The 26,121-nt window shown below is 32.5% G+C and overlaps 2 protein-coding genes across 3 annotated transcripts; one reads left to right on the forward strand and one right to left on the reverse strand.

Moving 5' to 3' along the window:
* Nucleotides 1-1,017: 1,017 nt before the first annotated feature.
* LOC126817451 (PIN2/TERF1-interacting telomerase inhibitor 1) lies at nt 1,018-2,468 on the reverse strand. Its single transcript, XM_050544435.2, has one exon. The coding sequence runs from the start codon at nt 2,454-2,456 to the stop codon at nt 1,059-1,061; it is 1,398 nt and encodes a 465-aa protein (XP_050400392.1). The 5' UTR covers nt 2,457-2,468; the 3' UTR covers nt 1,018-1,058.
* A 1,412-nt stretch (nt 2,469-3,880) lies between these two features.
* LOC126817439 (coiled-coil domain-containing protein 171) lies at nt 3,881-26,119 on the forward strand. 2 transcript variants are annotated; one of them, XM_050544416.2, is made up of 33 exons: nt 3,881-3,970; nt 4,334-4,477; nt 4,684-4,816; nt 5,198-5,277; nt 5,563-5,737; nt 6,813-6,925; nt 7,099-7,187; nt 7,596-7,636; nt 7,821-7,915; nt 8,265-8,357; nt 8,496-8,590; nt 8,717-8,782; nt 9,889-10,027; nt 10,347-10,458; nt 10,549-10,667; nt 10,901-10,990; nt 11,725-11,886; nt 12,083-12,121; nt 12,265-12,432; nt 13,284-13,472; nt 15,914-16,427; nt 17,650-17,805; nt 17,994-18,208; nt 18,491-18,652; nt 19,235-19,426; nt 20,368-20,513; nt 20,929-20,983; nt 21,200-21,319; nt 22,647-22,793; nt 23,527-23,600; nt 24,195-24,281; nt 24,765-24,811; nt 24,988-26,119. In XM_050544416.2, the coding sequence occupies exons 2-33, from the start codon at nt 4,364-4,366 to the stop codon at nt 25,017-25,019; spliced, it is 4,059 nt and encodes a 1,352-aa protein (XP_050400373.1). In that variant the 5' UTR covers nt 3,881-3,970; nt 4,334-4,363; the 3' UTR covers nt 25,020-26,119. The 2 variants fall into 2 exon arrangements, with proteins under 2 accessions (XP_050400373.1, XP_050400372.1); XM_050544415.2 differs by lacking the exon at nt 24,765-24,811 and having other exon boundaries at nt 24,920-26,119.
* Nucleotides 26,120-26,121: the final 2 nt, after the last annotated feature.

A 26,121-nucleotide genomic window follows, 5' to 3' on the forward strand; every position in this document is an offset into this window, starting at 1 on the left:
ACTGTGATAAAAATATAATCAAGTTATTAACCCCATTTAATAGTTTGTTAGTCCCTTGTCGGTGAAACTGGATGAGACTCTAGGTTTTCTCTCCTTGTTTTAACTTTGAGATATTAGATTGAACTATGGATAGCAGGCTGGTCACAAGAAAGTCGTCAATTACACACGGAGGATATAACAACTTTACTTTACAGTAAAATGTATGCACAAGAGGTAAAAATCAAGCCAGTATCAGAATGTGTGCGTCCACCTCTTGCAGCCAGATGCCATTCATATAAGTCTCTGAATGGCCACGTGTGGGATCATTCTCCACTCTATTTGCAATACTGCTTGCTGTTAAAATCAAGCCAGTATCAGAACGTGTGCGTCCACCTCTTGCAGCCAGATGCCATTCAGACAAATCTCTGAATGGCCACTTGTGGGATCATTCTCCACTCTCATTGCAATACTGCTTGCTGTTGACATTGCCTCAACATTTTCCACCTACATACATGTATGTACGATTAATCAATTAAAAATGCCAAAGTTCTTTCAGGTGCAAGTCCCATGTTTTTCGAACCACTAGACACTTTTTCTTGTCAGGCCATCTGTCCTTCTGCTCGACTGTCATGGTGAAACGAATTGAAATTAATCTTGACTATATTTATAAGATGGCTATGTGCAAGTGTACAGTTTATTGCTCTCCAATCATGTTGTTAATCAACTATATCTTCCAAACTATATAACAAAATAATGCATGCTTGATCATTGTCTATGAAAGATGAATCAAAATATCAAAATAATGTAGGATTTGATAATTTTATATGAAGGATGAATCACATACCTGCAGTTATGTGTACATGTTAAAAGACCAGCTCTATATGATTATTTTGACTGGTTTCTTAACCTAAACCTGAACTGACTTTTGAAAACTGGCAAAATTCCCTCATATCACACTGTAAACCCCATTTCATTTCATTTGACTATAAGACCTGAGATTTGAAACAATTGCTGAAAAACTACAATATTGTACCGGTATAATGGGTTAAATTTTAATAAAGAGCTAACAAGAACAAACATTAACTATAATAATCTGTAGCTACAGGTCCAGAGTTTAAATAGCCTACTATCTTATGTATATCTGCTCCCTTAAATGATGTACAGATAGTCTTTACTTGATCACTAGTTAAAGATTCACTACATTTCCATTTATGCTGATCAATAGCATGATATTCAGTCCTAACAGGTTTTTGGTTTAAAACATCAACAGAACCATTACAGTTAGCTTCCTTTTTTCTCAAACCTTTTTTCTTCTTCTTCAATAACTTGTTTTTAGTTTGTTCAACTACTTCAATTTCTTCCTCTTGAACCTTTTTCTTGGACTTCTTTTTCTTTCGTTTTGGAACAGAATCCTCATTTTCAACTTCTTCTTCAACTTCTCTGACTCTTTTCTTTGATTTCTTCTTCTTCTTAGTTTTAACCACGCCACTTTCAACTTCTACTGCATTAATTTCTGCATGAACTTCTTCATCCATTTCAGTCTCTACTTCTGTGACCTTTTTCTTCTTTTTGGATTTTTTATTAGACTTCTTGGTTTCAGTTTCACTGTCTTCAGAACTAACTTCCAAATTATGTTTTTTCTTTTTCTTCTTAGACTTAAGGGATTTCTCTCTTATATTAGTATAAGTATTGTCTTCAAAACACTGATAATCAAGATTAAAACTAACACGCTTTGACTTATTCATGGAAGAGTTCGTACGTGTATGGATATCATCATCACTTTTGGCTTCATCATCACTTTTTATTGTCAGCTCAGATGAGGGTGGTGATGGATCACTTTTCTGTAACGTTTGTTTCCGCTGCTTCATTTTTAGTGCAAAATATTCTTGAATACTGCATGAGTTGGTGAAAGTTTGAACACCGTGATTGTTTTCGATATCCTCATTTTTTGTGACAGTTACTTCTTGTACTACTTCATGTATAACTTCTTCTTCCACAGTTTTCCTGTCTTTTTTCTTATGTTTTCTTTCACCAAATATACAGGCTAGATCTTCTTTAGATCGAGAAGACAGGTCTTTACCTTTAGTAAACTTCATATAATGAACTCTACTTCTCGATTTCTTGGATTTATTTTCAAGACTGGCAACCGAGTGCTGATCAGGTTCGTCTTCTTGATTACCTGTAGAAGTATCATGATTTTGGTTGAGGCACTGCAGAAGATCATTAAAATCATCTTGATGTTCTATCCAATTATCGACATACTTATTGGAACAGCCCACACCTTTATTGTCGGCTTTAAATTTAATTCCAACGTGGTCTGTTCTACCATCTTCGTTGGCTCCAAGACCCTTTCCTTTATTCCAACCCATCTTTTCCAACAATTTCTGTCCGAATTTATTGTCATCTTTACTCCAATCTGTACCCCGTGGATTGACCGAATATTTTTGTTTACGGCGTGGTTCTGCCAACATCGCCATTTTGAACTGTCACGTGACCACTGCATCCGGTTTAAGTTGTTTCGTATCTAGCTAAAAGACATTTCGTCCGCACCCGCTTTTTTTTTATTGGCATTTTATAAAAACATACACACCTTCACTACAATAAAAACGTTTCTCGGTTACTATATTATTATCATCATCAGTTTATATTTAATTGCGACACAAAAACGGCTCGAGACGTGGACCGACCATTTGGAAAATGTTCTAAAATCTGAAATGGCACAATCAACATGTGCTTGTGTCACACACAACAGATTGCACGTTTTTAGTCCACTTTGCCATTGGGTGTGTCTCTGAAAAATCGCAACAAAAGGTCCCAAAGAGTTGTCAATGCTATTACTGGTCTGTTTATAAAATCTGAAAAGGCACAATCAACATAAATACGTAAAAAGTATATTTATGTATATATCAAGCAAGCTTCAAAGAGCTAGAATGAATGTATTTTGCTGGGTCTGTTCGGGGTTCTTTCTTTACTTATATATATCTTTGTCGGAAATGTCTAAAATACCAATTGGCACAAATTGCACCCTTTAGTTCACTCGCCGTGGGTATTATTCTGAAAAAAGGGACCAAATATAATGTACCCTCCCTCTTTTAAATTTCCTGTATCCGCCTTATAATAGAAAATAATGTTGTCAAGAAATACAAATAGATGCTATAAAGATAAATTAAGACTGTTATATTAAAGATACATTATGGATGATTAGATAAAGAGATGGCAGTTCTCACTATAATAGTTAAAAACTACATAGTGTAAAGGTAATTTTCTGAAAATTTCAGTCAAATTGATCCACTATGAGCCGAGAAAGAAGCGGGTGAAATGTTTGCATAGTCTCGGTCATCATTACTAAAATCATTAATATAAACAGCATAGTCTCGATTATCCACTTTTTTGGGGATTTAATTATCAATGGCCGTTAGCGGCGTATAGGAATCTAATCCAGCCAACATCGAAGGCTAGCCTTGACATCGAGAGTTTATTATGGTCTGGATTGATAATTGATAATTGTCTAATTGATAATTTAGATAACATTTCAGGCCTAAAGAAAGACTTGTAATAAGCAGATTTTGCTCTTGCATAATGCATGTTTAATCGAGGTATTTAAGAGGTCAAAGAAAGACGATGAAGTAAATAAATTAAATAAAATGTTTAGATTGATACCCGAAAAATAGTATGGTTCTAAACACGTAACTCTTAATGCCAAAAAATCCTTTATTCAGATATTGCAATCAATCCACTTCTACTTTGTTCGAAAGATTTCCTATCTAAAAGAAAAAGGGGCGAACGTGTATATTTTCTAGGCCCCTGGGTCTTTTGTTTACAAAATTAGACACAAAATGAAAGTAGAGTTTATCTTCCAATCAGAAGGCTCAGATATCCCGAGTCCGAACACGGGATCTCTCAGATAAACATTATGGCGGCCCTTGCAATGTGGTAAACAAAATATGATTAGAAAAGTTTTAAAATAATTCATCACACGATACTTATATCGGTAAAAACAATGCTAAATAAGATCGTATGCATATCTTCAACCATTGAATTTGTTGGATTTAAAAACTGTAAATAGTTTGCACGAGGAATTTGAGTGAACTTTTCAAATTATTGTTTTTAGTTTGATTTTTGAAGAGGATAAGATAATACAAAAGTCTGAAGACCTGTTTTGACATGCTTCATGTCTGTAACTTAAGATAGTATCGATATTTTAATGATGCTCAGATAAATTGCAATGAAGGATAATTTATACGAATTAGTAATTATGACTATGGGTCGTTTTCTGAAGGGACTTTGATTTCTAGGAAATCAAGGAGTAGGTCTTAATTTATGTAGAATAAAGAAGTTTAAAACTTTTTTCTAGTTTGAAGATAGACTACTGTCAAACACTAAAATGACAACCGAGAGCAACCAAATGGATGGTGACATCTTTAATCAAGCCAATGAGGACAATGATTTTAAAAACCAACAAATAGAAGACTCTCCTATTCGCTCAGCTTACAGACATGTAAGATTTAATTTATGTTGATAAAATAGTAACAGTGACATGATAAAATAATGTTTAAATCAAAAAATTGTAATGATAATGTTTCATAAATGTACTTATAATTTTTTTAGTAATAATACAATTGGAATTTCATAATAATTTGATCAACATTACCTGCAGTTACGTGTATTGTATTTTTATAAAATGAAATATTAATTTATATTTAGGATGTGTCAGTTGGAATGTTTTCTCCCATGAATGCAAGTAACATGACGGATGCAAGTGGAAGTTACCAACCAGAGTTGACTAACCTTCGTTTACAACTTCGACAAACCAAGATAGAATTACAGAGTGAACAAGGTTAATATTAATACGGTATAGAGTTTAGTAGGAAGAAGGTACTGGTACCGTATTCTAGAAATTCTGTTTAACCGATGCAAAAATTATCAAGACTTCTCAGTACTGAGAATTTATGTAGGTTTTGGTTAGTGCTTGTATTATTCATCGATGCATGAATGCATCACTGTCCTGTCGACGATGTTACTATCAGCCAACTTGTTAGACATTGATACATAGTTAGAACAGATAATAAAGATTATAAATTTCACGTAAGGTCCAGCTTCTTGACTTGGACAGTTGTTATTTTTGCTGATGCAGAAGAAACATCGATATGTAAAATTTTACTTGATATGAGCACTAGTTATGGGAAGAGATATATGTTTTTGTTGTTCTATTCTGTAGATCAAGTTTCTCAATTAAGACGTAGATTAAACACAGCTGAGAAAGAAAGACTGGAAGCAACAAGTAAATCAAATACAGAGGTACAGATTTTAATTTTAATTTAAACCAAGATGATGTTATTAAAGCTAAATTCTACGGAATGTCATAGGTGTAATTATGTTATAATATTAGGATTTTTGGATCTATGAATGGTTGACAATATTTCTGCATGAAGTTTAAGATTTGACACTTGAAAATTATTACATCAAAATTGAATTATTGCATTTAAACGTATAAGTCAACCATTAATTAAAAATCTTTATCAACAAATAATGGCATAATATATCTGTAATAATGGATATTACACCATGTACATGTATATGTAGGTTGCAAACCTAGAAAGTCAACAAGCTAGATTGAGAACACAAATAGAGAAAGGTGAAGCCAATCGTCATAATTTGGAATATGAATTAACACGTGTTAAAAGAGACTGGTCTCAACATAAACAAGCGCAATTAGAGAAAGAAAATGTGTTAATGGCAACTAATGATGAATTAAAAGGTAAATTAATGTATTATATTTTTCATTTCTTTTCAAAAGCTACATCTGGTGTTTAGTAACATTTTTGCATGTGTCAGGTATTCTACATTGTATATGGTTGTCCGGATATATTAGCATCAGTATTACCCTATTCAATTCATACAAGGTTCTGAACATTCAGATATAATAATGTTGCTATTACTCGACTATCTGTTCTTTCATTATATTTTATCACCCAATAACACATTGTACAGTAGATGTCACTTGTGTGATAACGTTACATGAATTTGATTTATCAATTATTTGTTTTTTGGTGCATGTAAGAGAGGGTTGAGTGGTAAATAAAATCTTCTATTCGTCTTTTTTGTTATCAAAAAATATCAACAAAGGTCGATAAAGTAAATAAATCTTGGTAAAGCGTTGTTCTTTTTTAGATTATCAACTTGTGTTGATATTTTATGATATTAAAAAAGACTTGTAGGAGATTCTCTATCAAACAAATCACTTCTACGTGACATATGTGGAGGTAATTATACTGAGGAGCAAATGTATTGATATTTTGACACATCCTAAAAATACAACAATTGTAACCTAAATAAAATGAAATTGTTTCCACTTATAAAATACTGTTCATTGAATTCCTTCTGAATCCAACTTTTGCTTGCTTGTTTGAAATCAACAAGCAATATTTTATCCTTGATATCAGGGCGTTTGGATGGCCGAATGGTTAGCACGCGCGCGCTGTATCATAAGGCCTGTCATTGAGTCAACTGGCATGGTTTCGAATCCCCGGTTGTACGTGACAAGGAGTAGGGTTGGCTCTCCAATCTCGTGGGTTTTCTCCGGGTCCTCCGGTTTCCTCCCATTGCTAAAGACCCCTACGTCAAGCAAATTATTGAAATAAAATTAAAACCATATGTTAGTCCCGAAATGACCTAGTTTGTGTCGAGTGGACGTCAAACCCCATTTCTCTCTCTCTCTTTATCCCTGATATCAATAATTTAATGTCATTTTAATTCATTCTCAGATTATGAAGAAACATCAAATTAAACACATTGATTTTCTTTTCATTTTGTCTAAAAATGATTATTTTTAGTAAGAGTAAAGGAATTGAGTGATGAAATTAAGAGTATGCAGAAAAAGATGCATTCCTTGAAAACCTCAACAGAAGATTCTGATAAAAGACTCAGCAGAGATTTAGAAGAAAAAGTAAGTATTCACTAACTTTTTATAAAAACAGAGACATTTTAGATGCAGTGAAATAGAATAGAATTTATCCTCCTGTGGACTTACCTAGCTCGTCTAATGAAAATATAGCGTCCCTGTATTACTTTTATCAGCTGGATGAAGTTAGATTTTCTTGTTCTTTTTTTTTTTTACAGAATCACCTGTTAGCCCGCTACCATGCTGAACAGGAAGTGCTTCGGACAGAACGAGATAAACTTAGTGCTCTAGCTCTTCAACAAGAAAGGTTTCTAATAGTAGAAATTATTTCAAATTGTCATTACTACTACTGGAAATTGTGTCATTTCGATAAGCAATATTGATCTAAGTTTTTTTTTACATATTAACTCATCTTAACCCGCCCCCCCTTAACCTCTTCCGATATAGGAAACAATGAGTATTATGCTTCATGCAAAAATTTATATTTCTTCAGTTTTTATTTTACAAAACAATTTATTTCATTCAATTTTCTATTACACAAGGCGACTGAAATCATTACAACAGAAAATGAAGTTCCCTTATAGCCAGCAAATATGCAGGAAACCCGGTCAATTGTTATGAACATTCTAATCTATATTCCAGTATATTGCAGTACAAAGAAAGTGGATCAAGGCAGCTTTGTTTTTATTAAACTTTGTTTTATTTACTTTTTCAGTGTGATTGGAGAATTAACAGATAATATGAAAGATCAAGAAAGTTTGTACATATATGTTAATTATAATTTTTTTTTTTATGTTCACAATTTATACTACAATGATAATTTATTTGTCATTCAATTCATAAGTCACTATTTGCAGCACATTAATGGTCTGCCATGTTTTTGTTTTTATTAGTTATCCATGTTCAACTAAGTATTATTTAATTATTTGTTGCATTTTAGCTGAGATGAAAAATCATACAGAAAATCTGAGAAGAACATTATCTGAATTAGATTATTCTAAAGAAAGAGAAACCAGACTGAAAACAGATTTAGAGGTATAGATTTATATTACTTATTATAATAGTAACACATAACAGAAATTTAGTCTGTGTCACAAGTTTTACCATTTTATTGCTTTTGTTGATTTAATGTTTACTAGAACTTAAATTAATTTATTGCTTTTGTTGATTTAATGTTTACTAGAACTTAAATTAATTAATCAAGAAAATGCTGGTTGCTTTGGAAAAATTGATATTTTAAATACATTAAGTTATGATAATTATTTTGGTTCAATTCCAGTTTGAAAATACTTGATTAAAGTTGTTTGTTTCCAAAACTGTTTTAATCAAGTGCATTTCGTGTCAAATTCATTCATATATAAATAGATCTGGGCTTTATTTTCAGCTATCGCTTCAGAGAATAAAAACATTAGAAGATAATATAGAATTAGAAAGAGCAGCCCATTTAGAGACAAAATTTAACTCTGAAATAGTTCAGGTAATTTGTGTAAATTTTTTATATAATACTCTTTCATTATTTTGTTTAAGTGTTAATAGAAACCCAGTGCAGCAATAAGATGCTTATTATGTTAATAAAATCGTCACAAATAAAAACTGATTGTAATGTATATTTTAGTTACGTGCCAGAGATTTAGAAGGTGGAGTTGAAATAGAAAAATCAACTAATTTAGAGGCCACAAAATCCATTGAAAGATTAACTCGACAGATTAGGTATGACAATATTTACTGTTCTTACTTCAATTACGGAATCTATATTATATTTATAATGGAAATCTGTTGAATTCTTTTTTTTTGTTGCATCAGTAGTTAAATACATTTATAAAATGTTTTATTCAGGGAATTAGAACAGTCATATGAAGGGGAACGAAAGATGAAAAGAGATGCAGTGCATAAATTAGACAGGTGAATATATATGTAATAATGATAAATATTAAATCAATCATTTCCCACTGGAAATATTATACCCAGTGCAGTATATATGATATGAATATATGATATGTATTAATGATAAATATAAAATCAATTATTCCCCTCTGGAAATATACCCACTGAATTCTGATTGATGTTAAATGGATTCTGTTTAAATTGTGTAAACATTACATCTAATTATTATGTTTACATCTCGGAAGAATGTATGTACAAATGGATCTTTATTTTTATTTATACAAGTCACCACTTATTCATATAGAGCGGTATCGGTGGTTGTGTAGTTACGACACTGGACTTAAACTAGAATATCTGAGGTTAGAATCCTCGTGTTGTCTGAAAAGGACCTTTGGGATTATTCAAGCCTGTTTCACACTTGTTGGGGATGGAATCTACAAGGATGACAAGGAGAGTGTCTAGTCATTCAGATTGTATGAAAAACGCAGTTCCATGTACAAATTGGCAGCGCCTGTAAATTTTATTCTTAGTTAGAATTCAAAGAAGAGTAGGCAAAAATGTCATTAGCCATTCAAAATTATCCACCCTGCATTGCGCACATTAAAACCATACAAAAATGATATCACATTAGTCTCAAAAGTAGTCAAAAGTAGTGAGATATTGTACTGGTGGGACTTTAAACCCCATTCCATTCCATTCACAGGGTTCCCGCGGTCCTTGAAAATCCTTGAATATCCTTAAATTTAAAATTTCATTTTCAAGGTCTTGAATATCCTTGAATTTTGCGGAAATAGGAAAATATCTTTGAATTTCAGTTGAGATCCTTAATTTTGTTTCAAATGTCATCAATTCCTTTTAAATATGAGATTATAACGATAGTTGGTAATGTTTTGGTTATTATTAAGATGAAAAATTGTAACTTTAGGCTAAAAAATGTCCTTGAAAATCCTTGAATTTGACGTATATTTATCCTTGAAAAAATGTTTGACGAAGCCGCGGGAACCCTGCATTCAGGATAACCAACCTAATATTTGCTTTATCTATAGTTGGGATATTCAGCATGGAAATGGATTGAGAAACTGACATAGCCTATAAACAAATATAGAACCTTCATTTTTTCACAGGACAGAGAAAGATTATGTGAATATTAGACGTCAGTTAACTAGTGAAGTAGATGATAAAAAGCATGTTATAAATAAACTGTCTAAAGAATTAGAAGCCCACCAGAGAAACTTAAATGAACTTAAAGAAGAGCTTAATAAAGTAATTAACAATTTAAATATGAAATTGGTTGTCACCAACATTTCTGAATTTTTACTGAATAGATGTTAATTTTCTCTTGATTAGGGCAATATTAAATTCTTATATTTCATGAGAGAATCCAGATATTTGATTTTAACTCCCATACAGAAAAATAGAACTTTTAAAGCTTTCATTTATCATATTTTTTTTGTTTCTTGAGAAAAAGTTAATGAATTCTATGGAACAGCAGATAGTAGTGACATGTACCATTTGACAGTAAAAAAACATAGCATGAGTATTTTTAAAAAATTAATGGGTAATATAAATATTTATAAAACAGGCTAAGAAGAGACAAGTACACGTAGAAGATACTTATGGTGGCAGTTTAAAAGAAGTAGAAGAACTTGTTCAGAATTTTGCGCTGAATGATAAACCGAAAAGACCTATTCTCAGTATGTATATATATTTAGATCTATTATTGTTTTTGTATTGAATGTAGATTTTTTTCTCACAAACATTTATATTTTGCTATTAATATTTAGAAACCAAAAAAGATGACGGCAAGTTGAAGAAAACCGGACCAAATCCAACTCAGATACTAGAAAACTTAAAAAGATTGTTAACTGAATACAAGAAAAAAACTGAAAACACTGCAGAGGAGGTAAATGTAAAGAGGATATTTATAATTTGCAGTTTAATTGTAAAAATAGAGCTTTGTTTACTATTGATTTGTGTGACCTAATGGAAAAAGGTACTGAATATAATCCCTGAGAATATAAAGTGTGAAATATAATCAATTCAACACTATTTATGGATAAAAATTATGTTTTATAAACTAAAGTAATTGTTACAATTACTAAATGCCATTCAAAGTGAAATATATTCATTTTGCAGCTTAGTAAATGTAAGAAGATATCGGAGAAACAATTAAAAGAACTAGAAAACACAAAAGAGATGGTAATGGTCAAGGATAAATCTTTAGAGGTAAATACATGCACAACTATTAATATTTGAATGATAAATATAATCAATACAAGTTAGTTCATTATGATGTTTTGAGAATTACTTTATTAAGATTACTTAAAATATTTTCATTTCTGAAACTGGAAATCAAATTGAGAACAAACCACATTATTTCAAAGACTAGTGGTCTGTTTCATACAGACAACGGCTGAGTGGATGATAAAGAAAACATTTTTTTTTTATTGTGTATTGTATAGATTTTCTTGACTTTCCTGAATTTTAAAGATACATTATGTAAGATTTAGATAAAGAACTAGCCATTCTTGCTATAATAGTTTGAAAGTAGATGATGTAAAATGAATAATTTGAAAATTTTATTCAAATTACTCTATTGCAAGCGAAGATATTAGCCTTTGAAGGTTTGACTGACGTGTGCAATAATTTCAACCACTGGTTGATCGAAACTAAGTGTCGGTCCTCCATATTTGATTAAATCAAAGTATCGCTGAACCATTCTAATCTATTTAATATCGGAGAAATCTGATGCCATCGAGAGTTGATTAAGGCCTGGATCAGTTAATTAATGTCTAATTAATACTTTAGAAAACATTTCAGGCCTAAAGAAAGACCTGCAATAGGCAGATTTAGCTCTTGCATAATGCATGTTTAATGGAACATTTAGATTTTGAAGATATGATCCATATAAAATAAACAGTAAAAATACAATACCATCGATACATAACTATTTTCAACAGGACACCCAGAAAAAATATACAAGAACAGCTAAAGAATTAAATCGTGTACGTAGTGATTATGGTGAATTAGAAGGGTTATTAGCTAGAATGCAGGTTGATTTACAAACAACATCAAGTTATTCTGATAGAGATAGAACTAGAATACAAGAACTTTCAGGAGAGGTAAATAAGTTATATCAATTAAGAGGACCTTGCAAAATTCCCAATATAAGCCATCAGTTTGAATGAATTTTCTTTTTGACATTCATCCTAGCTAAAATATTTGTGTACATCAAGTGTAAATTTAAAATAGAAGTAAATGGAATTTTAATGCTAATGACTGTAAATAATTAATATTATTATTGTTTTCTTTGTACAGATAATGAAGCTTGTTAGTAAACAAAAGGAAGAAGAAGAGGTATATTTTTTTTTTCTATGATTTTTATGAAATAAATGTTTGTAATTATATACAGTGACCATTTTCAGTATTTTCTGTTCCTTATGTAAGAGAGGAGTATAATATAGATTAATTTATCTGTTATTATGTTTTATATTTATTAGGATCGAATCAATTTTCTACATGGATTATATCAACAGTTATTATCAGGTCCCATGAAACGACCTGTTAAAGATAAAGGTTTTAAACAATTAACATTCTGTGATTTATCTGATATGGTATACCAACAAGTTACTACATTAGTTTCAGCTTTACAAGAAGCAGATGAAAAGGTAATTATGTTTTTTTGTGTTTTTCAGACAAACTGTATTCCAAGAAATAGATTTATTGAATATTTTCACTTATTAGGAATAATATTACATATACATGGTCCATGGCTTACATTTCTTGTGGGTTATCTATCTCATTGATATAATGAAGCATGTTGATTTTTAACTTTTTTTGAAATCCCCTCCAGAAATATATGTATATCCATCTTGTAAGAATCAAATATTAACATATCTTTCTGAAATTATATATTGGTTGTCTATCCTATTGAAAGAAGAGCCCTATTTATTTTACAACGATTTTTGATAACTTATTTCCCTTTAAGAAACCTTGTTGCCAACTTGAACATAAAGACTTCAATTATGATCTATCTATTTGAAATTTAGGAATAGAGCAGTGTATGGCAACTCTCCCTTAACAGGGTAGTAGTGGGTGTATAGGCCGATAGTTATGTGTAGCTGCTGGATCAAACAATGATGCTGGTGGAGAGATTTTTAAATATCTGTTGGAAATTTACATATGTGCTTAGACATATTAACAGCTGGTGGGCATATGTTTCATTGCCTTGTAACCTACATTTTACAAAAGTTGTATTAGGACCTACTATACCCAATTGCTCAATTTAACAAATATAATTTGCTAATTTCTTTATTTTACTTTAGAGGTGAAAAGGAATACATTTCTTTTAATACCATATTGATAATTGTCTTAATTGTGGCTTTACTACTAGCCAGAATGATGGCAAAGTTTTTCTAAGCAAACCATATTTTCCTACATTGCACTATGTATTCAAGCCATTCAGTTTATATATAAACTTTATACCTTAGATGCAAACTTGATTCATGTCTACATTCAGTTAAAGACAATGGAGGAAACTGTTTTAAGAAAGGAGGTATCCCTACAGGAAATACAGAATTCAAGTGAAGTTCAGATTCAAAAGTTAACATCATTAACGAAAGAAAGAGAATTGTCTTGGCAGAAACAGAAAGATGAAATAGAAGCTCATTATTCTAAACTTCTAAGTGATCTACAATCTCGCTCAAAGGTAATATACAAATCTACTGATTATTTATTTATTTTTATGCACCAAAATTTTACAGTTGTCATTCAGTCTGTCACAGATTTGTCTAAGTTTTATGTTTTTACTTTCATCAGGGCTACATGAAAAATAATTATCAGAGAGAGAAATATATTGATTCTGTGGCCTGTGCATTTATTTATAATGGAAATATGTTCATTTGATATTAGGCATGCAAAAGTTTAATCAATTTTAAATTGGATACTTGAAAATTAAAAAAGCAACTGCAACCGGTTAACCACAGGAACACCTGATGATACAGGTCTCAATTAATAGTTTCAAAGCTATTTCTCCATTTGTGCATCTTTTACATTCCATTTCTTCACCTTGTGTACTTCGTTGAGGTCATGTTGTTGAAAAGCAATTGAGTCAAGTTAGTTTTTAAAATTCACGGAATACATTATAAGATAATATATTATTACACAAATATTTGAAAGTATACCTTTGCATGTTCAGATACAAAATTATTTATGTCAGCTTTTTCCATAGAATTTACTACCAATGTTCCTAGGGATCAAATAGTTTGTAACCAGTATGTTATTGTCTTCAACTTGGACCACCCTAGAAGAGTGATAATATACCGAGATGGAATGAAAACGTACCACTTTTATGAATTGTTCTTCATATTTGATGAATACAGTTTAATCTTGAAATTCTCGAAAATTAAGAATTAGACAATAATTATTTACCGGTATTGAAAATGATTAGGCCTATTCACTCTCTTCCAGCACTCTCTAACATTTCTCTGAAACACTATAGGCTAACAATCATATCAACCTTAAAATTGGCTCAGGCCACTAAAACCTTGAAAATGGAAACCTGCTTATTATCTAAGACAGCTGGGGTCAAAGGAGGAGCTAGGATGGAGGGCAGAGTATTTTGTTTAATATGACAACAACTAGTGATGATGAAGATTGATTTTTTTTCCATAATTTCAATCTTCTTTTCTGTGTAATGTTTTCACTTATAAAACAGACATAATTTCCTATGCTTGTAAAGATTGTAGGCCTACAGTTATTTCCCAATTCAACTTTTTATTATGATATTTTAAAATTTTGCGTGCAGTATCAAAGTTATTCCGAGTGATACAAGGAAAATTCACTTTGACCAGTGCTACCTCACTCTCTGGGGTTTTGTAAAGTTGTACTAAATTGGAGGAAAATGGTAACATTTCTGTTGAAGGGTGCTTTTATTTTGCAGCTAAAAATAGTAGTTGCTGAAATAGTTAATTGTCACAAAAATGGGCAAAAATGAAAAACAATTCACAAAAAGATTGAACTAGGCAAAACTTATATTGTAGGCCTAACTTAAAATGAGAATGATAAAATAGGCCTACCTTGAAAGGGAAAAAAGGGGTTTGTAAAGTCTTACTGAGCTGGAGGAAAATGGTTATATTTCTGTTGAAGGGTGCTTTTATTTTTCAGCTAAAAATAGTATTTGCTGGAATAGTTTGTCACAAGACAAAAATATAAATATAATTATAAACAAAAACAAAAAGATTGAACCTGACAAAAACTGATTTCAAATGAGAATGATACAGTAGACCTACCTTGAAAGAAATAAAAGGAACTTCCATGAGCCATACCCCTTTGGCATCATTCATCTCCCTTGCATTTTTTTCATGTTTAATGTAAAACACACAACAGTCATCCCTTCCTGACAGATAGTGATAGGCTAATGAAGCAATGTTAGGCAGACGTGGATTTTTTTAAAGAGAGATAACTCTAGTAGCTTCCTGGATACAGACCACCATTTTACCCACAAATGTAACTCCTGCTATTTAATCTTTTTCTCCCATTTCCACTTTTGCATAATGAATTAGTATAGAAATTAAGAAATAGGTTTGAATTTACATTTCTGACATGTTATGGTGAATATTCATGATTTTGACATTAGAGTTAAGAGGTTGGTTAGGATGAAATCTATTGCGGATAGTTACATGGTGAACCTCTTACGTGCTGTGGTAGAAATCATTTAACCCAACAAAAATTGGAAAATAGAGCCTGTCAGAGTGACATTTGAATCAGTAGGGAAACCGGTGGCCGTCTTGAAATGAAAGCTTGGTTTAATGGAAATATAATTACAATAGTCTGTCTGTTCTTGAGATGGTTTAGATTCAGTTTCATTGAATATTTAGGAATCCAGTCAATGGGTGTCCAACCACTTCATGATTGGTCTGCAACTTTTCTAATAATACTCTAGTTCTTGATTTTAGTTTGGTCTTCAGTTCTGTGTCAGTTGAATCTAAATTATGAATAGAAATATTTTGATTCACTGCAGCTTTGCAAATTTAGTGGATCTTGGCTGATCAAGACAGCCTGCAACACAAATGGGGATCTTCATTTTAGCATATTATCCTTTGTTTATTCAATAATTTTCTTTTTATTCTGATTTTTTCTTTTATCCAGAAGAATCAGACAATAGCTGATCAGGCATGGGAGAAAGTTCGCGCCACAGGAAATGTACAGCAAGGTTTACAATCTGAATGTTATGATTTAACTACAAAACTTCAAGATGTACATCATCAAAACTCAGCACTTTTAGCTGCATGTGCTTTACTCAGTGGAGTTCTCTTTCCCTTGCTTAGTCGCTCAAATGAGTTATCATCACAGCGACATATTTTTGAAGAACAAATGACAAGTTGGGATCTTTGCACAGAAAGAGCATTATATTTAGTAAACACTCTCAGTGCTGAACTCAAGGATAGAAATAAAACACCAAAAAAGAGCAAAACTCAACCTGTCAAGAGAAGTCCATTATTAGTGTTCCGTGTAGGCGTAATAGCTGTAATGGCTGCAAATCGATTAAAGTATTTTGGACTGAGCAGCACGCATGCTTTTGTGACATATGATGCTGTATATTCAGGGAATGGTCTGTTAATGTGTACAGGAGGTGTTCAACCTGAACGATATTTATTTTCTGGTGAGTTTGTGCAGTGTATTTTGAATCCACCAAGAATTTGAATTTATTTTATATGGTTTAATTAAAATTCTGAATTATGATTTGTATATACACAGTTCACACTAGTTGTACAGAAAATCACATTTTTAGTTTGTGGACCCTATAAAGGTCACAATTTTTATCTGATTTAAAACAAACCATTTGATTATATCACTGTTACATCCTAAGGATGTTTGAGTTCGAATTTTGTGAAAATCGGAACGAAACTGGTGGACAAAATGGCCGCCGCTCGTTCGCAAATAGTGTCAAAATATTGTGTATCAGGGTTGTGGTCTAGAGATCACAATTTTGATCTGATTTCGATGAAACTTGAAATACAGGTTTATAACCCAAAGATCTTGGTTCCTTTCGATATTCGTGCATATCGGACCGTAACTTCCTCAATTATGCCCCTTGATTGTACGAAAAGTCACATTTTTAGCTTGTTGTTCCTCTAGAGGTCACAGTTTTTATCCGATTTAAAAAAACGATTGATGGTTGACTTGAAATTTGGTGAAAATTGGACCGAAACTGCTGGACAAAATGGCCACCGCTCGTTCTCAAATATATGTAGTATAAAAATATGGTATATCAAGGTTGTGGACCCTCTAGAGGCCACGATTTTGATGGAACTTGAAACATATCAAAGATTTTGGTTCCTTTCGCTATTCGCGCATATCAGATCGAAACTTCCTGGATTATGACCCCTAATTGTACAAAAAATTGTGTTTTTAGCTATTGGACCCTCTAGGGGTCATAATTTTTATGTGATTTTAAAAACCGTTTCAATATATCACTGTTGCACCATAATGATGGTTGAGTTTGAATTTCATAAACATCGGACCGAAACTGCCCGACAAAATTGTGTAAAGTGTATGCAAATTGTGTAAAAGTAGGCCTATGTAATACAAAGGTTGTGGACCCTCTAGAGGTCACAATTTTTATCCGATTTAGATGAAACTTAAAATATAGGTTTATATCCCAAAGATCTCAGTCCCTTTTGATATTTGCACATTTCAGACCTTAACTTTCTTGATTATTGCCCCAGATTGTACAAAAAATCTTGTTTGTTTTTAGCTTGTTCTTTATCCATCTCTTGCAAAATGTGCGTGATCCTGCCTGGCAACCTCTGACTATTTTTGTTTTATAATGCATGTTCAATGAATTTGTTTTGATTATTATTATTCCTGTTTCTTTTCTTAAGATATGAATGCAGACGAGTCTCAAAATGTGGCAGATACATCGATTAGGCCTGGAGAAAGCAAACTAGTAGAATGGTTATCCAGTCCTGATTTATTAGATATTGTTTTAACTTCCATGACTGAACTACAGCAAGTTGCAGGTCAAATAGAAAATAAAAGTAAATCTTTTAAATTTGAATATTTGAATATATAAACAACATGATAAAAAGTAAATCAAATATTTTTTATTTTTAAATTATGGACAAATGAAAGCCAAATGTATTATAAGATTAGATAATTTTTCACCTTTAAAATCACCAATAAAATTTAGTTTTTATATGCTTATACATATGTATCTATGCTTCAGATAATCCTGTTGAAACAAGAGCTTTGATTGGTGCAGCTCGTAGTTCCTTTACCAAATTATTAGAAAGATTATCCAGTCAGTTTCCATCAGTTAGTTTAAAATCTATGTGTGCTTCTAGAGAACGTCATTCAACAATACGATGTTTGAATCGTAGTTTGTCCAAGATATTAGCCAGTAAACCTTTAGCAGAGAAGAGTAATCTAGCTTCATCACAGGTATGTCCTGGAAGTCGGTTTAAGAATCTCTAATGAACCTTGTAAAATGAAAAGATGACAGTATTGATCAGATAATAGCTGTGTTTTATGGATATAGAACCAATGATCAATGTATTTATTTTCAGGAATTGTAATTGTAAGTGCATGAGGACTGCACTACACACAAACAAAACCTATCAAATAAATCTGCAGACAAGACACAATAAAAAAACAAATAAAGTGAATTGATATATGAGTGAGCTAGAAACTTGTAAATTGTATTCTTTTTATAAATTTTTTTAGGATTTATTGATGGCATTACAGAACCATGTTCTGGATTTAACCAGTAGATTACATAAGGTAGAAGCTGAAAGAAAACAGTTGATACAAGATTTAAATCAACTTAAATCACAGACAGGATTAACAGACATCAATAAAATGGAACCATGTTCAAAATCATCAGATGTAAGTATATTACTGTATACATAGTTCAGTAAGTTATTTTTTTTAGTTAATCCAGATTAAATAATCCCTAGAGACTAGACAAGAGAGTAGCAGATAAATAAGATTTACACAAGGAACAATTCAGGGGTTCTTATCTTTTATCAACACAATCAAAAGTTACAATTGATTCAAAGGCTTGATTCATTATTTAGCACTATGGAATCCCTTGCATCTATAATGGAAATATTAGTCCAAAAGGGGTTCAATTATGTTCAGTATTACGAGGTTGTGATATATTTAAATTTCATTGATCTGTGCTTCTCAAACATAGCAAGTTACCACCATCTTTTATTGGTAAAGGAGAAATCTGATGGGCCTATTTTAAATCCGAACAAATCCATGCTTGGAGATTATCTAGTGTTGGTATTTTGTTTTTTTCTTAATTAGCGGTTAAATAATCTATCTGAGTACATATTTAGCGTCTAAAATGCCATGAGAAATTTGATATTTTAGCATAAATGCAAATGACATATTGAGCATCAAAATCCCTTTGATAAATGAAAAGAGTAATCAGTATAAAATGTAAACTTTAATATTTCTCAGAGTTTGAAATTTGTTTCAATGGAGAAGTTTGAGAGAGTATGTGAAGAATTGAATAGTGCTTTACACAGAGAACAACAAGCACAGCATTTATTACAAGAACAGAGTCGACAGTTAACAGAATTATCAACACGTCTCGAACTATATGCTACAGATGGTGTAGAAAGACAGCAAACTCTATCAGAAACTGTTCAAGTAAGTGTAGCTATTTAAAATTATTTTATGATTCAATTGCAACTCTTTTCGTGGTCCATCAAACTTTTCTTGTGAATATTCTAAACACTACAGTTCTTTCCTTTCACCGAGTTCTAGTGTAGATACACAATAGGTCACAATTATCGGTTATGTAGCCCTGTTGAGGGAATTTGGCGATCAATTTCTAAACAGCTAAATAATTGGTGCTGAAACGGCCAGCCAAGGTACATATAAATAGGATATTTCTTTACAAATCAATCTGATTAAAATACAGATCTATATTTTGTTTCGTTTTTTTTATACTTTCGATTTTCTCTACTACATGAAGATCTGACCAGTTCTAGTGTGGGGTTGTGTCAGGGGTCATACAAGCAGCTTTTGACCCTATGATGTCAGACATTTGATTAACCAATCAGCGTTGATGTTTTTAGTAGGATACCCACAGTTCTGTGCATCGACGCCAAGAACTCACTGCAACAGACCGTTTCATTGACTTATCCCTCACATCAACTAGAATTTGGGTTATATAGCAACTCTTCCAGATCTTAGTGTAGTAAAGATAAGTAAAACAAAATTTTGAACTATAAAAAACAAAATAAGATCTGTGATTTAATCAGATTGTTTACAAATTGGCATTTGATTTGTACACATAAACCTACTCATATCTGCAGACACTGTTATCACCTTTTGGGACTGCTTGTGGCTCTTAGAATGTCTAATACTATTTTGAAATGTGTTAGAAAGGTTATAATCCGGTACTCCATAGTATTGATATAATTGTCACGGTAAGATTTATTGTAAATATGGTCGTATATACGTGAGTTGCCCATAATACTGTGTTGATGGTTAAGTGGGATTTCACTGTACTACATGTATATTGAAATTAGTAAGGATATAGAAATATATATACACTCCATAGTAAAGATGTATTTGTCTTGTAGGATTTATCCGAATTAAAGAGTGAATTAAAAAGAAAGGAACAGACTATAAGACAGTTAAATAAACAAGTGATGCAATATGAGTTTGATAAGAAATCATTCCAGGGTAATCTTACTGATGCAGAAAGTGCACTTCGTACGGCAGCTAAGTAAGTTTTAATGCAAATTTATTTTTAAGCCATAAATTATTACTGTCCTTTTATGAGAATAATGGGCAACAAATGATGCTCAGAAACCAAATATAAAAGTATATTCACCAACAACACAGCTCAACCTTGCTCACTGTGTTGGACAGCACAGTTCTAGTCAACACATCAGTTGATTTTCATTTGATTGCAATTTTGTCATGAATGAGAATGTCCAGAACTCACAATCAATTTAATCAATACATCAAAGACAATATGAGACAATACATCAGCCCTGAAAATTTTTTCTTTGGTTGTATTGTATTGGAAACAATGCAGAAATTGCTGGAGATGGACAATTGTTGTTGGGAATTTGCTGTCTAAGTAATTGCCCAAATTTTTAGACCTACTAATATATTATATTTATTTTATTTAACAGAGATAAAGAAGTATTAGCCAACTATATTAAATCTATAGAAGAGGCATTTGAAGAGGTAACTTATTTCAATTTTAAAAATCAGAAATTCATTAAAAAAAAAACAACAACCCTTCTTCAACTTTATGTAGGCACTGCAGTAGATAAAATGAAAGTAATTCATCACAATGAAGAATCTTGCACAAACTTATGAACTACTCGGAAAATTAAAGAGTAAATCAAGTGGAATAACGTTTTTATTATTTTCTGTATTATTATATTTTATGGTTTTCAGGGAAAGCGGCAATTAAGGAAACCAGGTCCACATGAGTTCACGTTATCTAAACTTCTTCTAAATTCTGATTTAATACCAAATGATATCAGTAAGGCTGGTCCAGAACTTATTGCTTGTCAGGTAAACCTAAGTCTTTTTAGTGTGTATTGTCATCACCTCAATCTGTGAAAGCTGTACACACTACAATTTTTGTCAATTTTGCATGGATTTTTCATTTGGTCTAAAGAAAGATACCTAACGAAATTAAAAAATGATCAATCACAAATTATATACTAAGCAGCAAAAGAAACGTCAGGTTGGTATGTTACTCTGAATAGAGGCATTGCATAAAACTTGCCAAATGTTTTTATGGTATATTTGTGACCACATCTCCAACTTTACCTGAGCAATAAGGCTCCTTCCCAAACACAGAATTGAACCCAGGAAATGTTCTCAAAAACGCAGCCTATCAACTGCAGATGGCAAGACCAGAATATGGCATTGATGTGGCCATATTATTCTGACCAATGTGTCTTGGAATGAGACTCATGGGGAGGTCCAAGCATAATGGTTTGGGGTGGAATCGGCCTGAACCAGAGAGTGGATCCTGTGGTGTTCCAAAATCTTGGTCCAGGGAGTGGAGGCGGCATCACAGCAGTGCGCTACTTCAATCAAGCTCTCAGACCCCACGTCATACCACATTTCGCACGTCATCGAAACAACGTTTTCCAGCATAACAACGCCCGTGCCCACACCACCAGAGTTATTTGGGACTTTCTACACAGCAGAACGGTGTCAATGTTATGCACTTGCCAGCCCTTAGTCCGGACTTAAACACGATTGAACATCTTTGGGATGAAGTTCAGGGGAGACTTAATAACGTCATACCGAGACCAAATACAGCCGATGGATTGCGCCAGGCTTTTCTGAGAGTGTGGTTCCAGGTGCAAATGGCATTCATCAATCGTCTGGTCCACTCCATGTTCAGATGCTGCGCTGTTGTTATTGACACTCACGGTGGACACACCAGATACTAATGTATAGACTGTACAGACTCTAAACCTTCTCGTGATGTCTTGGAATTGTGATGAATAAATCGCTAATGTGTCAACATACTGTTCACAAAAAATTGCTTTGATCCATTTTCTAAGTCGTTTTCTAGAATGATTTGATTAAAGTGACTCTCTGATTTTGAAATCGTACTGACGTTTTTTTTTGCTGTTTAGTATATCTCGATTTAATTTGCTTCAAGTTTAGTGGGAGTGATAAAACTTTACATATAGTTTCATTACATTAATATCTTGACTAAGATTGATGATGAGCATATCTTCTTTGGCTAAGCAGAGATAAACAGTTTTATTTTGAGGCCTTCTCCTGATGTCAGACTTTTTGAATCACACTAGAATGTTCAAATATCATCCCCACTTTTGTCTGATATTTTATTACAATAGTGATTTCCCTTTTTCAGAATCTAGTGGCAGCATTTATAGATATGTACCATTCCTCAGTTTCTAAAATTAAATCTTTAGAAGAAGAAGTAGGAGCACATAGACAACATGTTGAAATCATGAAACGGGAATTAAGTGATACAATACATAGAGAATATTCTAATCAGGTAACATTAAATATTAATGCACTTGTTAGTTCTCAAGGCTGATGATGATGTTCATTGTTTTAATCCTACAACATCATGACAGGGTCCAACCAAGTTTTTAAAATACATGTATAATGTAGGAGCAATGGTGGCTAGGCAGGTAAGACGTTGGCTTGCTAACCTGGAGGTCGATTGGTTGATCCCTGCATTGGCAGAGAAAGTTCATCCAGACTTTCCGACATAGTTCCCTTTTGGCAGTGGAGTAGAACAGAGGACAACGTATGGTCATTCAGATGGTATGAAAAACCGAGGTCCCGTGTACACATTGGCATGCAAGCAAAAGATCCCTTGATAGTTGGAATTTGATATAAGCGTAAGCCGTAGTGCCTCTGTCAAGGCAAAATTTCACTCATAGCCCAGTTGGAGCAGAACAGTAGGATGTCAAACCCCATTTCATTTTGTATAATGGATCCAAGGCTTGCTGGAAAGATGCATTTTGCTTTGTGGTGGTGGGGGTGGGCTCAATTGGGGGTCTAGAACATTCCAAATTGATTGGGAGTCTAGAAAATTCCAAATTGTTTATATTGCAATCAGCTGACACAGAATTGAGTCCTGTCACAATTCTTCTAGTCACAATAAAAGATAAGGTGCAAGTAGAGTGGTGACTTTTCCAAGCACTTGAAACTCATTTAAGATAGTATCGATAAGAGAATTCACTTCAGTAACGCTCAATTAAATCAATTTGTTTTTTCAGCCCATTAATGCAGCAAGTCCTGACGGATATGATTTAATACATTCTATTTCACAACAAGAATTCACTCCACTCAAGTAAGTTGTTTAAATACTAAGTTTTGTTTATGGATTGGGTTAAGAGCATCAATAATATGCAGGTATGGAATTCTTACCAAAAAGATTGGGAATTTGAGAAGCCATTATAGCTTTCTATAGATTATCTTTTTCTGAACTGAGCTATTGGGTAACTTTAATACATCCACTTGTTCGACACCTGTCCTAAATTCTTAAGTCAGTTCTTTATGGATTTCAAATTATTATGGGTTCTTTAGGATGTAAAGAAGTATTTTCTTTTCTTTTCTTTTTTTTTGGACAGTAATGTTTGATGGAGTTCTCTCTCCATACATAGTTTGACTTTTGTTGACAATGATTTTAGAGTTAGCATTGACAACTTTGCTGCTGGTGGGAATATTTGGGACTGTATATGTTTCAAAAGTGCTATGGAGGACTTTATCAAGTTGTAAAATTTTTCAATCAAAATTGATTATTTTTTGACATACAAAACCAAAATGTTGCAAACAACATAAGGATTATCCCTTGCAACACAAACTTGGCTTTGATGAGCTCAGGAAGCCCTGGGCCACAATGTAATTTTTATATTGATTAATATTATTAATTGTATCATTACAGGGAAGATTCTGAAGTATCATATTGTATAAGTAAACCAATGACTCCTGTATTTAAGAAAAATACTACAACACCAAACAGAAAAAACATGTAAGTTGGTAATTTTGTGTTTTAATGAAATGAAATGGGGTTCAACGTCCTACTGTTCTGCTCCAACTGGGCTAATGAAGATGACCATGCACCATACAGTGTGCCATGAGGGAAATTTTGCCCGGGCAGCGACACTACGGCCTACTCTTATATCAAATTCCAACTGGCAAGGGATCGCTCTTGTTGATGCCAATGTGTACACGGGACCTCGTTTTTCCGTCCCATCCAAACGACTATACGTTGTCCCTTGCCAGGCCCTTGGTCTTGTACCACTGACAATAACAAACCACGTCGGAAAATCATAATGAACTGTTTCGGGCCAATACAGGGATTGAAGACAAGACTTGCAGGTTAGCCAGTCAACGTCTTACACACTGAGCCACTGTGGCTCCCTTTGTGTTTAATTTGTTCACTCCATGTCAGCATGTATCTTCTAATAGAGTCTATTATAAATATTACAGTTTTCAATAAATTTAATTTCAGATGTCCAAGTAAAAAGCAATATGGAACACCTAAATCACATGCTACCCGTGGCTCCCTTTGTGTTTAAATTGTTTAATTTGTTCACTCCATGTCAGCATGTATCTTCTAATAGAGTCTATTATAAATATTACAGTTTTCAATAAATTTAATTTCAGATGTCCAAGTAAAAAGCAATATGGAACACCTAAATCACATGCTACCCGTCCTCGATCTTCTACCTCTGGTCCTCGATCTTCTACCTCTGGTAAACGGTAGAATCAGAAGTTGAATAAGATCAAGCCTACACGCCGTTAGTCTTCCAGTCTTCTTGAAAATAAAACCATTCTGATTAACATACAGTTTAAAATTTCCTTTTACGGGTCTTCACTCAGATGACCCCTGACACGACCACCCACTGCAACCTGTCAGATCTCCGAAAGTATAAAAAACGAAACAACATATAGATCTGTAATTTAATCAGATTGCCATCTATATCACTGTATATTGAATACCTATGTTCAAAATTTTATTTTCTGATTTGTTTTGTGGGATTTTACTCCTTTGTTAAGATTTATTTTAAAATAAACAATCTTGTATATTCAATTTTATTTTACTATTATTTCTGATATTGTGGTATTGTATACTAACTTGTAACTGTGATATTTTTTGTTTATTTAATTTGTAATAATACAGATGACTATTTTAGATTTTGACTAAAAGAATGTGCAACTTGAAACGACCCAGCCTCTTTGAAATGAAAATATTGTGCATTTGCTTTCATTTTATCTGTTGATTTTGTTTTGTCCAATGCAAATCTGTCTTCATTCAATGTTGAGATATAATCAATTGTGTGTTCAAAAATTTTGAATCAAAAATTTAACTGTATAGAGCTTCTTCCATCAATAATCAAAATAACATTACATTTAGACCGAAATCAACAGGGTTAACTCCATTAAATTTAACAAAACTAAGGGCTACGATTTTGTGTCCCATTGTCGATACAGTAGCCAAATTTAATAGAATAGAGCTTGCCCCTAGCACTAATCAAAATTTGACATGAAATCAATGGGTATATATAATCCTTTGAATTCTTCACAGAAATTTAATTAATATGCAATATTATTCACAGCATTTATTGTATCAATGTAAAGAAAATATTTAAGATATATTTCATATTATTTTGATAATAAAACGTGCCCGTCCATGGTGATATGTGCCCACATTTATACATGCTAAATGAGCTTTGTATGATCAAGCTGACATTTGTAGTTTCAACAATCTGTTAATCTAGAATACCTTATTTAAAACCAGTGCTGTCAAATCAAAATTTATTGATGAATGTTATAATACCTGGACATTATGTAAATAATTTTTATTT

Source organism: Patella vulgata, chromosome 4 (assembly GCF_932274485.2).
Source record: "Patella vulgata chromosome 4, xgPatVulg1.2, whole genome shotgun sequence".
Classification (NCBI taxonomy): Eukaryota; Metazoa; Mollusca; class Gastropoda; family Patellidae; genus Patella; species Patella vulgata.